We start from the raw sequence: 12,998 nt of genomic DNA on the forward strand, positions 1-12,998 counted from the left end.
AAATGTAAGTGTTTAAGTTTCTTGAAATATAAGTTAGCATCTTATTTCCAATGAATATCTTATCTACCTTTTATAGTAGTTAGTGCAGTAAACAGACATCAGTGAAAGAGATTTGCATGGAACAAAATCCCCTTTTCAGTCATTAATAACTGATCACATTTACAAATCCTGCTCTATATTTGCAGATCTATGTGCACATGAGGATCTGCGTACAGATCTGTTCACATTGGTTGATCTATTTACCTATGTACGAAGAAAGAGATCAAATATATGAGTATGACTGAGGCCTGAAAAAATGATGAGTGGAGCTCTACGGCAGTGATACAAATGATATCATATTTGGAAACTGTACATCGCTTTGCTTCTTGTAGCCTCTGTATCGCACTTGTTGTCAATAGAGCTGTGATGACAGCAGCATCACCGCACTTCAGGTGACATGAGATGCCTCCTGCGTCGCCTTTCACCACTGCAGGAAAGCAATCCATCCTGTCAGAGCAACAAAACAAATGATATTTCCAGACGTGTACTTTTGTTGACTCAGGACAGATAAGAGGCCGGTTTCTACAGACGGCTCTGAGCCGATGTCGTCCGTCAGTTCGTTTTCTCCCCCTTTTTCGATTTGAACAAACTCGTCTGTCACTCCTCCGCTCCACATCCTGCTGTTGTTGAGCTCTTCCAATGCAGATACCCTGAGACTCATTGTGCCACTCTGCTGGTTGCTTGCTGCTCTCATATCAGTCTGAGTGCTTTGAGAGCATGACATAGTAGAGAGAGCGGTGATGTGTGTGTGTGTGTGTGTGTGTGTGTGAGGGAGTAAATAGCATCCCAACTCTAGAGATGGCATTTAAGTGTCTCTCCCTTTGCACTCCAATAGTACTGCAGACCCATTACCTCTGTGTTTGTGTGTCTTCCAGCATCCGTGTGTGTGTGTGGTAAAAATGTATTTCAGAGCCTTCCCTCCAATCATCTCCGTGCTCCCACGCGACTCACCCTCTACCTTTCTGTTCTGATCCTTCTCTCATTCATCATTCTCCCCTTCCTGTCCTCTTGCCAGAGGTCTTTGCTAAGGTGTAATTTAGCCCCTGCTGTTCTTTAATTTCTGCCTTAGTCAGGAGGGGCGTGGCCGGTACCCCTGACACCATGGAGACAATCTGTCAATCACTTCCCACAGACAGGAAATTGCGTTCAAAGTGAGAGTAATTATTAAGTCTGCCCTGCGTGGCTGGAATTGAACGCCCTCTCGGTCCTGCACAGAGAGCAATGTGTGTTCAGAGGCGAGGCCAGGCGGATTAGAGAGGCTATCATTGGTGTGAAGAACCGAGTCCTGAACTCACCTTTTGTCTCGTTTTACCTCTTTACCGCTTTTCTCTAAATCTGCCCTCATTCCTAAATCATGTTTGTGTGAGTATAAATTAAATTTAAATATAAAAACAGTCAAACAAAGAAAACTCTTCACACCATCATATCCATCCCTGACTGACTGCTGGAGTCTCTGACATGTTGGGACTGTCAATAATATAATCACAATGTTGCCGTGACAAAAAAATATTGTTCTCAATTTTAGACACTTTTAAATATGACGAGTACTGTTATTAAATAAATTAAGATTTCTTTCAATCCAACATCAAATTATAACTCCAAACAATAAGAACTGTTTCTTCTCTTTTCAATATTTTTTCTCAGATAAGAAAAAAAATGCCAGTTTTGCAGCAAAATGTGATTATCATGCACAAATAAATAAATAAACAAATAAATAAATAAATAAAAGTGTCCTAAAAATCTTTCAGAAGTTTTGCATGCACCTGACAAACCAAACTACATTTAATGCATGCATCATTTATGAAGAAGAAGAAGAAGAAGAAGAAGAAGAAGAAGAAGAAGAAGAAGAAGAAGAAGAAGAAGAAGAAGAAGAAGAAGAAGAAGAAGAAGAAGAAGAAGAAGAAGAAGAAGAAGAAGAAGAAGAAGAAGAAGAAGAAGAAGAAGAAGAAGAAGAAGAAGAAGAAGAAGAAGAAGAAGAAGAAGAAGAAGAAGAAGAAGAAGAAGAAGAAGAAGAAGAAGAAGAAGAATTTTTATAGCACTTTTCAATAAAGGTAACAAAGTGCTTCACAGTGGGCAATAAAAACAAAAAGAATTGATACAAATAAAATGAAATAAAAACTTAAAAACATACAAACTTATAAAACAGACCCTTAAAATCAGAGCTAAAATTAAATTAAATCACACAATAAAAGCTTTCCTGTAAAAATGTGTCTTGAGTAATGACATCAAACTGACTCTGCAAGTCTGATCTCCTCTGGCAGGCTGTTCCAGAGTGAAGGAGCTCTGACTGAAAAAGACCTGTCCCCTTTAGTTTTCAGTCGTGTCCTTGGAACAGCTAACAGAGAACTGCCACAGGACCTCAGACTGCGTTTAGTTTTGTAGGGGGATAAAAGCACAGAGGTATAAAGAGGGGCGAGTCCGTGTTGTGCTTTAAAAGTCAATAAAATAATCTTAAAATCAATCCTAAAATCATGATGAATGCAACATTAAAGGTGACATCATGCAAAATCGACTTTTTAATGGTTCTCTACCTGAAATATGTGTCCCTGGCATGTCTACAAACCCCCTGAAAATGAAAAAAATCCATTCTGCCCCTGTTCTGATTTCTCCACCTTTCTGTAAATGTGTGCTGAAACGAGCCGTTTCAGTTTTCAGTGTTTTTCATACGTCACAACGACTTCCGGTCTGTAACGGAAGTCAGAGCCCATAGACTGTATAAAATACAACTCAACCCCTCCTCCATTTTTCATTCCCTGCACACATGTGTGCTAACAAGGAGCTTAGGAGGGAGGCATGCTAGTTGTAGGCTGTCTTAATAAACACAAAGTTCGGTTTTACTCCCCACGCCTGCAGATTTGAAGATCTAGTGGGTGATTTTTATTTTTCATGGAAAAGTGCTAGCGCTAGCTAGCATAGCCACATAGCTACATCCACTTCCGGAGGGGGCGTGGTCAGAGAGCTCATTCTCATTTAAAGGCACAGACACAGGAAACAGCCTGTTCTGAGCAGGGCTGAAAAAGAGGGGTTTACAGGCAAAGGTAGATCAAGTTACCTGAAAACTGAGGCAGAGCTATGATGCTTTTTTGGGGGGGTAAAATGGTTGTGAGTGCAGCAGAGACATTAAATAAATGTCTAACAGCCAAGAAATAGGGTGGTCACAGAGTGCCATGACCGAAGATGGAGAGAAAAGATCAAATGTGCATGTGAGTGTGTTACTGAAAAACAGAGCAAAGGTGTGTCCATCCGCAGACAGACTGCAGGTGATTTTAATTTTGATGGTATTTAAATATCAGAACCGTAAGTGTTTCATTTAGACATTTGACCTTATTCTGTTACATTTAAATCTGATTGTTTGATTTAATATTGAAAATATTATTTTATATAAAAGGTTTCTAAACAAAAAAATACCTTATTTTATTTATTGAGTTTGTTTTATCATCAGTTTCAATTCAAGATCTGCTCTTCAAAAAGTCTCTCTCTAAAAAATATTCTTAGAAACACGGCTCGTTGAATTATCAGGGTCGTCTTACATTCAGGCCAGTACAGTAATGTACTGTAGTCCTTGTTCCACTACATTACAAACCTAGAAAGCTTCCCCTGGAAGAGGCACAAACAGAGGAGAGGACACAGAAGAGGTGAAAGCAACAGAAAAGTGTACTGAGCATGTACAGGAACAGCGAGGTATCTGTTAGAATTTCTATTTGTTAAAGTCCTTGAAAAGCTCAAATCAAAAGCGGTGAGCTGGAAAGTTGTAACAGATCCTCTGTCTTCACTCTCCTGGTTAAATTATTGAAACCTACTTTGGAAAACACTTGAGTCCCTGGTTTCTTTCAGATTCACAGAAAGAAGAAATGTTGATTTTTTTCATGTTTCCTTTTCATTCCAGGAACCACTTACTTCTGTTTGCCGGTGTATCACTGAATAAATGTTCCAATGCTGAGGATTCTGGCACCGCGCAGACAGAAGAATCAAACCACAAAGTTTGCAAAGCAAACCCCAAAACAAGCTTGATCAAGGACATCAAATCCCAACAAGACTTGTGCCAACATTTACTCCACAGTCAATCACCTGTATCCGTGTTGACTGATCTGCTTTGCACTGCCAAGCAAGCACTGTAACAACACCAGAAACATAAGTGACCCATTAACCTTTGCTCATGAGCAGATACATCTGAATTAACAGGGAGCCATCCTCCCTTTGCTGAGGGACTGAACTTCTGACCCTGCAGCCCTGGCTCAGGACCGGCATCTGAACAGGTTTCTTTCACTCACACTAGCTTCCTGGATGGTATGCATGTAGAGTCCGCTGCAGCCTTGGACTATGAAAAGAGAGATTCCTCATTAACGGTGCTTTGTTAGAGTCAAGGATTAGACTTAATCTATGCATAATTCAGTATGGAGATTCCTGGAACTGTGTCAGTGAAATTTTCCTTTAGATAAGCTTCAGACTCAGAGGTAGGTCAGGGTTTGGAGATGACAGTTTTTTGTGCAGTGACGGTGTTCAAGCTTTCTTTGTAAATGGTACGGATGCAAGCTGCAGGAATAAAGAAATCTATTTCATCTTGGTGGCTTGTGAGCTAGGCAAGCTAACTTGGCTGTCTCTGGTATAACATCCTCACTGATTCTGAAATGTCAAGCCTGATGAAGGAGTCCTAAATATTCCCCTTCATGGCTCCATGCACGCTATTGTGCTGAAAGACTGAGAGCACATTTCAAGGGTAGATTTTCAACATGCAGACCAACTGTAGACCCAGTTAGAAAGCAAAGACTGTATGCAACATGGAAGGAATCAGATGCTCTGGGCTCTAATAGGCTTTCCTTTGTTCTCAGACGCAGCCTCAAGTGGAAACAGGAGGAACTGCATCCTTTTGCTCTTCCACACTGGCGTCATTTCACCACACTAAAGGCTGATTTTTATACTTCTGCGTCGCCCCTACGTAGCAATACTCAATACCAATCACAGGGCTTGCAGTCCGTGTCGATTCTACAGGTAGTTACATTTTGGAGGAGGTGCACGTCAGCTATGTGCGTAGTCCTCTGCGTAGGTTCGGGAGCTACACGGACCTCTGGTGTACGCTAGTTTAAGTATAAATCAGCCTTAAAGGTTGCTCCTCGTTTTCAAAGATATAGAAGCCAGCAAAAATCATCATTCTACTATTCTAGTTTCGCACAAACTGGTCTTTGTGTCATCTTGAAAAATTACTTTTACTTCCTTCAAAGACAAACCAGCCTGAGTGCTTATCTGACAAACCTGTTTCTAATATATTTTTTATAATAACTAGCTTCTAATAAACTTCAGGTCGCACGCTGGGTTAGCATGCCAAGCTTATATTTTTAAAACAGAGTATACACCATTTTATTTCCCTCCTTGCATGTTTGCTCTTTAATTCTTAAAATACAGGGTCCAAAATAAAGTCCAAAGCTTGACAGCCTGTCACACTAAGCGACAGCTGACGGTCACAGATCAGATCAGAGGTCTGATGTTCTTCAGGGCTCCTGTCAGTCAGGGGTCCTTAAATGTCTTAATGTTTCTCCCCCGTGAGCGGCCGCCCCTGGATCAGGCTGCAACCCGATCATATGGTTTAAAAAAGTCCAGTGAACACATGTAGAGCTGCTGCTAATCCATGACTGCAGACATGTAATTGATGGTAGCTTACAGAGGGCACACACACACACATGCAAACACACACCCACTGTGGGAGCTAACCCTGACCCCCTCCCCCGTGGATGTCTACAGGGTCTTATGGCATTTGCGGGGCCTCTGAGGCTATTCAAACATTCAAAGGCTTGGTATGAGGCATAGAGAGGTGGAGGATACGGATGGTGCGCCGTAGCAGAGAGGGAAGGAGGGCTAATTAACATATTAATGACCCCACCTTCCTACAGCTTCTGTCGGATAGTCCAAACAGTTTGATAAGTATGCAAATGAGAGCCGCACCATCTGAAGAGGGAATTAGCTCTGCCAGAGACAGCCGAGAGAGATGGAAGAGGTAGAGAGGAGGACGGAGGAAGGAAGGAAGGAAGGAAGGAAGGAAGGAAGGAAGGAAGGCTAGGAAGAGAGCTGAGGAAGGGAACTTAAAAGGGGCAGGAAGGAGAGGAGAAAAGGGATGTCAAGATGAAGAAACAGGAGGAAGGAAGAACGGAGCAGACAAAGACAGGGAGTGAGATAAAAAGGAGTCTCAGGCATGAACTGATATCCTCATGTTTGTTTTAGTTGCCTTTAATTATCTGCCGTGCACAGTCGGGAAAGGTGTGTGTGTGTGTGTGTGTGTGTGTGTGTGTGTGTGTGTGTGTGTGTGTGTGTGTGTGTGTGTGTGTGTGTGTGTGTGTCGCATGCAGGAGACCGAGAGGGAATATTTTTGATTTCATTCTTGAGCTCCAGAGCTCTCAGATCGATACGGCAGTTGCCCGTCAGCCCTGCAGTGATGAGCAGAATGGCTGCAGGGGCTCAGGCCGCTGGGCATGCAGGCTCGACGGTAGGGTGGGGAGGCGGGGTGGGGGGGGAGGGTGTCAGAGTAACGACCCCGAGCAGACAAGGGCAAGTAATTATAACACAGACTGATCTTGCTGGTTCTATCAGTGGAGAGAATGGCGGGTAATAAGGATGAGGGAGAGCACCATGGGAGAGCAAGTGTTCAATGTGGGTAAGACAAAGAAAACGGCAGAGAGAGAGAGAGAGAGAGAGAGACAGAGAGAGAGAGAGAGAGAGAGAGAGAGAGAGAGACGGAGAGAGAGAGGGAGGAAGAGCTGGTATGTGAATGTGTGTGTGTTAGTGTGAACCACCAGGCCAGGGATTCACCAACACGCTTGTCACGTCCAACAATTATGTTGAATAATTAAAACGTTTCATTAACTTGATCATTTCCTGTTCGGCCATGTTTCAGCTCTGACACCGGCAATTACAGCCGGGGCCAGGGCCGCCGCCACCGCACGCCTCCCTCGTTCCCACGGCCGGCGACAGAGGACAACCTTACGTCTTTTGTACGGGAGCTGGAAATCTGACAGGTGTAGGAAAGATGAGGAGCTTTAGCTGTTATCTCTCTTACTTAACTGTTCTCAACATTTCAGAGCAGAATCCCACCTGGGCTGACAATAAAATCTAAGTGCTGAAGGTGGAATTGTGCAAATCTGCTGCTCTGGATTTTTGATTAATGTAAATACAGAAGTGGGGAATTTGCATCTCGCCGCCAGTGCAGAAACATCCAGCCTGACAATCAATACACATTGATAGCTGTTACCTGAAATGATTCTCTGGTGCATGCAGGCAAATGAAGGAATACTTTATCCTGTAAGAAATCCAAAATGAAGGAGTCAGGATTTTTTATAAGCTAAACTTTCTGTGCAACATCTAAAAACAGAAATATCTCATAATCTTGCTCTTTAAAAATTAAAATCAGGGGATTTCTTCGCTGTGCATTAACACCATAATTAGCGAAAGCCCGAGCTGTCCTAGTTACGTAAGACGGCTCTTTTTGTCTTTTGAAATTGGATTACTGCGGGAGAAGGCTTTATTTGCAGAAACGGGGGGGTTTGGGCAATTTTTATCCCGGTGCCTCTGCCGCGCAGTCTCCAGCACAAAGCTATCCTCCTCCATTGAGCTTCTGCACAGCACTTATACACCCCAATAAACATGATTAGCATGGCAGACTGTAAATATGCAAATGACAAAAGAGAGATGTGGAGGGGAATGTTTATGCTGAGAGCTGTGTGTCTAGCGCGGCTCCTCCCCCCACTCCAGCCTGCAAATGAAAAACAAGATGAGGTTTATTGAGATGGGCTTTCTGTTACAGCTTTCTTTAGTTTGTTTCTTTCATAAAAGAAATTCAAGCATGTAATTGGAGGCTCTGAGTGGAGAGGGATGCCTTTACGTTCCCGGGTTTCGTTTGCGGCGCTGATGCTGCTTGCTTTCATTACGTGCAGACGCGGGGCAACAGAGAGCACCGCGGCCAATCAGCTCCTCTTTACATGTCACCAAACCTACGTCTTCATCGTCTCTCACTGTCGCCAAATGCACCTTTAATACAAGAGGAGAGGTTTGAAAGGGACACGACGAGTCGGTCTCAGGCTGTCCAAAACTGCAAAGAGGCAATACCTTTTAAAAAAATCTGATTTCCTGGATTTAACAAAACGACGGCTCCTTAAAGTTAAAGAACAACAACATAAGTCTGTGCTGTCTCGGTTGGTAGAGCAGTGGGATGAAGCACTGCGTACAAATATATAAAAATGCAACATGGACTTAAGACCTAAGGCTTCTGTTCAAAATAAGAAATACTTGTAGAAACCAAAGAACTCACATAAGACTGTAGAAAAAAAATCTGCAAAACTGTCTGCATCTCTCTCTCTCTTTCAGCACATTTCCAGATGATCTACACTCACTATTATTGAATTTTAGCAGCAACTATTCTGTCCTCATGGCGGAAACATGGTATCAAATACAGGTTTGAACAGGTTTGACAATTTAACGATACTGAGAAGCTGCAAAAATCCATATACTGCATAATCTGAGAACGACAAATCACAAATTAGCTTTTCCTTTCTCTCTTCTTTTTGGTTTCGAGCGCATCTCTTGGCTTCTCTTCACCGCTGTCCGACACCCCACTGTCTTCTTCTGCTATTTCGCAGCCGTCAACTTCTTCTTTGGTCAATTAACTGCTGTTCATGTTCCCCTCATTCATGTTATTAATGCCACCGCGGGGAGTCATGAAGGAGAGACGTGGTGAGTCAAATTAGCAGCGAAATCCATTTAAGGCGCCAATTATTTTAAATTAAAATATCAGTATTGAGCCCGAACGTATCGATACAACCCAGGACCAGGATATATTGTCCCACCCTTATAAAGTAAAACTACAACCTTAAAAAAATCTGCATGTTCCTCTGAAGGAAGAAGTTTTATGTTTCTAGTTTTGAGTTCAATTTCAGGATGCAGGACCCCGCTTTTAGGTTTTGATTGGTAATGCTTGTGCTCAGATATGTTGTGAAGTCCAGACTGATGTCAAATCTTCATCACCCCCATGGAGCTAATTCAGCTGCCATACTGAAGAGAAGGACCAACAACACCCTCTTCTGATGACCCGTTGAAGTCTGTGATGACGAGAGCAAGTGTTGTAACCACCGTCACACCTGTCATACCCCTGATCCCTCCGCAGGAAGTTAGTGTCCCATTTGCATCCTCTTACTGTCTGCGTGCATGCTCTGTATTTGAGTTAATGCATGAGCACATGTCCAATTACACACACACACAGGCAGAACAGCAGCAGGCTCTCTGACGCAGCCCAGACCGCCCATGCAAAGTCAAGGCTGTTCGTCCTGAAGACTATCAGCTCTCCGGGGAGAGAGGCCATCGAGCGGCATTATCGACATTATAGACGCCTCAGCCTGGAGATAGGCTTCACATCGATCCCCTGATTAATTACTATCTGCAGGCGGCAGCAGCAGAGTGAGAGAGAGAAGGAGGTGAGAATGACAGGAACCTCGGAGAGAAAGGGGGAAATACGGAGGAGCATGAAGGAGAGAGAGGAGGAGAGAGAGGAGGGGGAGTACACCTTGTACTATCTATGAATATCAGCTACAGGCTATACAGTAATCTTCCGGGTGGAATATTATTTATTGATATATAGGTAGGCAGGAACCCTTATCTTAGCCGCAACCACCCGCTAACACAGAGCCAAGGACAAAATTAAATTCAAACATTACTGGGGCGGAAACAACTCACAAAGACGAGTAGAGGACGCTGAAATAACTAGCCTTGAGTTTGCACAAAGGTTACACTTTACACACAGAAAATGAATATGAAACTCTTCAGCAGATACAGACATGCTAAACTCATAAACTCATCCAGCCGCTGTGATGTTATTCAGATTACAGGAGTGGACAGAGAGGCTGAGCAGCTTTTCAGAGTGCTTCCAAGCTATTTTACCTGCTAATTCAGAGAGGAGGAGGATTTTTGTGCAGAAGAAGTCACCTGTTGGATGAACTGATTTGTTTTCATGGTCAAACGTGAAGGAAACGTCGTCACTGTGAGAGTATGACACCACCTCTGAGGAAGATCTGGTGGAGGGACAACCAGCAATACTTCAAATACAACAACTCTCACAGCTCTCTCCTGTCTGTTAGAGAAGGGGTTCCCAAAGAGTGGGTCGGGAGATGTCTTCCAGAATGTTTCTTTTTTAAAAGTTATGTAAAAATAGCACATTTTACCCATTCAAGTAAAAAATATTGAAATAAAACCTTGAAAATTGAAAATGTAATGAGTTTTCTGCCTTTCTGTGTTGCCAGATGACTCCTTAAGTTTAGGGTTAGTGAACAGTTGATTATCAAAAGCATCAGTAGCAGCAGGTTAATTCATGAAGACACAGGAAACACAGACACATGCTCATATAGGTAGGCTCATTTTCTGCAGACCAGCTAAATGAAGCCACATTAAATCACATTAAATCACTTTTGGGGGTCGCATGTCTTTGGCAGCTATATTTTGGGGGTCACGGGCTGAAAAGTTTGGGAACCCCTGTGTTAGAGAGATAGAATTGATTTTCGCATTTCACTATAATTTAAAAGCAAGTAAGAAAGCTATGAACACTATCATCCTCCTCATGCTGCACCTACAGCGACTAGCAGAGATGCCACACCTCGCTGCCAGTCTGACTAACTTAAACACAATCGTCAATCAAAACATTTACTCAACCAAAAGTCACTGACCTCCTGATTTTAAAATCTGTGACTAAGTTTGAGCCGTCCTTAAAGTTCATCTGAAGTCAAACACAGTTAAAAACCTGCAGGTGTAGATCCAGCTCTTAGTGTCAGAGGCGTTAGTGCAAAATGAGCTAAAATGTAATCTGTCCTCATGCAATACCAGAACCAATCAGCAGTTGTGTAACATGGATGTAGCAACAAACAAAGGAGATATCTGCATGCAAGCACAGCTCATAGTAAGCGGTGAGACTTTGCCTCTCGTCTTCACCTCCATTCTCACTCCTGAAACTGAAAGCTGGACTGTAAAGGACTGTAACACACAATTCAACTCAATAGCATCACATATGTGTGCTCCATCAGGTCTGGACCCAGATAAAAAATGGCAAGACGAAAAAATGCAACCTTTTTTGCACTGAGATTTGAGATTTTGCCCGCTTAAGTTTAGTGTATTGGACCACAATATAACCATTGCAAATTCTTGAAAATGAGGTTGAGAATTTAGAATAATCTTCAGAATTCCTTTAGATATTCTACTTCAGCAGGAAGAACATGAAAGTGACATTAAAAGGTACTTCAACCTCCCCACCACACCCCGAAAAGTCAAGCTCTCAGCCTGAACCATCTCTGCAGAGCTGCAGCCTGAAAGCGTACCAGGCAGCACAACCTGCAATGTTTCCACAGCCTCAAAGCTCATCAGCGTGAACATCAAACACTTATTTCCTCAAATATCGCTCACATCCCGTTCTGCTGCGTGCTTTAAACACGCGGCGTAATTGACTTGAAGCTTCTCCTCACACGTTTGAATCCTTAAAAACGACAAAAGGTCTTAAAGAGATACTCGAGGAAACTTCTCCTGTGACAAAGAAACGCTTCAAATGTGCAGTGAAGATGTGTTCTACCTTCCGCCCACTCGAATCACCCGACGAGAACTTTACGGCTGTGGGTGTGAAGACGGAGTAAAGAGTCGTACTGCATGGTTAATGAATTGGTAATGGGCTATCATGCTAAATATCATCAAGTACGTGAGATAAAGACAGAATTATTTAGCTCGTCTAGTTGGAGCATTAAAGGAGGAGAAAACCCTCTTATTTAATATTTCATACGGGGGAATTGTATTCACGAGGGGGAAGAAAGAATTTGGTGTTTCGCTCTTTTTCTGTTATGCTGTTATCTTCTTTTTGTGACACAGAAGATGTCCAAAGGGAGGGAGGGAGAAATTCACACCAGGAGAGAAGAAAAGAGGAGAGAGAGCGTGAATTATCTAAAAGTATCTCTGCACGGCTGAGGAGACGGAAAACACAGAGGAACCAGAGGGAAAAAAAAGAGGAAGAGCTGGTATGTAAGCACACTGAACGAGAGACTGCTGGTGAGGACAGCCGTCAAACAGTGAAGGGAGGGCAGGGGAACCTCAGGCCGGTAATAAGGTGACAGATGATTCCAGCACTGTCTCTATCTGTACACGAGGACAACAGCAGCTTTATGAGGAAATGTGTGAGAATGTGTTCAGAACTCTCAGGATGTTTGCTTCTCTGTGCATTTGTGTTTGTGTTTCATGTGTGTGTGTGTGTGTGTGTGTGTGTGTGTGTGTGTGTGTGTGTGTGTGTGTGTGTGTGTGTGTGTGTGTGTGTGTGTGTGTGTGTGTGTGTGTGTGTGAAGCAGTTTCAATCCCACTGACCTGAAAAGCTCTGTTAATGCTGGATCCACAGGCACTGAGAGAGAGAGAGAGAGAGAGAGAGAAAGAGGAGAGAGGTTGATTATAAAAATGGACTGACTTCTTTCTGCATGATAAATCCAAAAGCTCTGAGTGTAACACTTTAAAGAAGGAACCTGTTGAATATTTGTGAAGCTTCATAGTGACTACAGTTATCAATGAAGCACCTTAAAGTTGTATTCTACTCTATTCTTCCACGTGTCTCGTTGTATGAGGGTTAGTGGAGCTGCAAAACAGGCTGTGAGGCAACATTATCTCACATGTAAAAGCAGCAGATCCAGTGTATGTTATAAAATTGACAGGTTCAGAGAGGAGTGTCTGGGCTTCCCTGCTGAGACAGATGCCACCGTGACCCGGACCTGGATAAGCAGAGGAAGATGGATGGATGGAAGTTCAGATTGTTGTTCACTAACCATCATACAACGAGACATGAGGAAGAATAGACTTTAAAATCCTGCTGATGGTTTATAAAGCACTGAATTGTTTAGGCCCAAAATACATTGCTGATCTGCTACTACTTTATGAACCACCTCGACCTCTGAGGTCATCAGGTACTGGTC

General features: G+C 42.9%; 1 protein-coding gene across 1 annotated transcript in view; it reads right to left on the reverse strand.

Annotated features, from left to right (window-relative positions):
- Positions 1–12,998, reverse strand: part of myt1lb (myelin transcription factor 1-like, b) — a 153,769-nt gene that overhangs the window by 68,845 nt on the left and 71,926 nt on the right. Inside the window, exons 7-8 of the mRNA XM_034675869.1 lie at positions 12,403–12,436; positions 7,277–7,324 (exon numbers count right to left, since the gene is read on the reverse strand). Of these exons, the coding sequence (XP_034531760.1) occupies positions 7,277–7,324; positions 12,403–12,436 (82 nt within the window). The remainder of the gene's footprint in view (positions 1–7,276; positions 7,325–12,402; positions 12,437–12,998) is intronic.

This window comes from Notolabrus celidotus, chromosome 22 (assembly GCF_009762535.1).
Source record: "Notolabrus celidotus isolate fNotCel1 chromosome 22, fNotCel1.pri, whole genome shotgun sequence".
Classification (NCBI taxonomy): domain Eukaryota; kingdom Metazoa; phylum Chordata; class Actinopteri; order Labriformes; family Labridae; genus Notolabrus; species Notolabrus celidotus.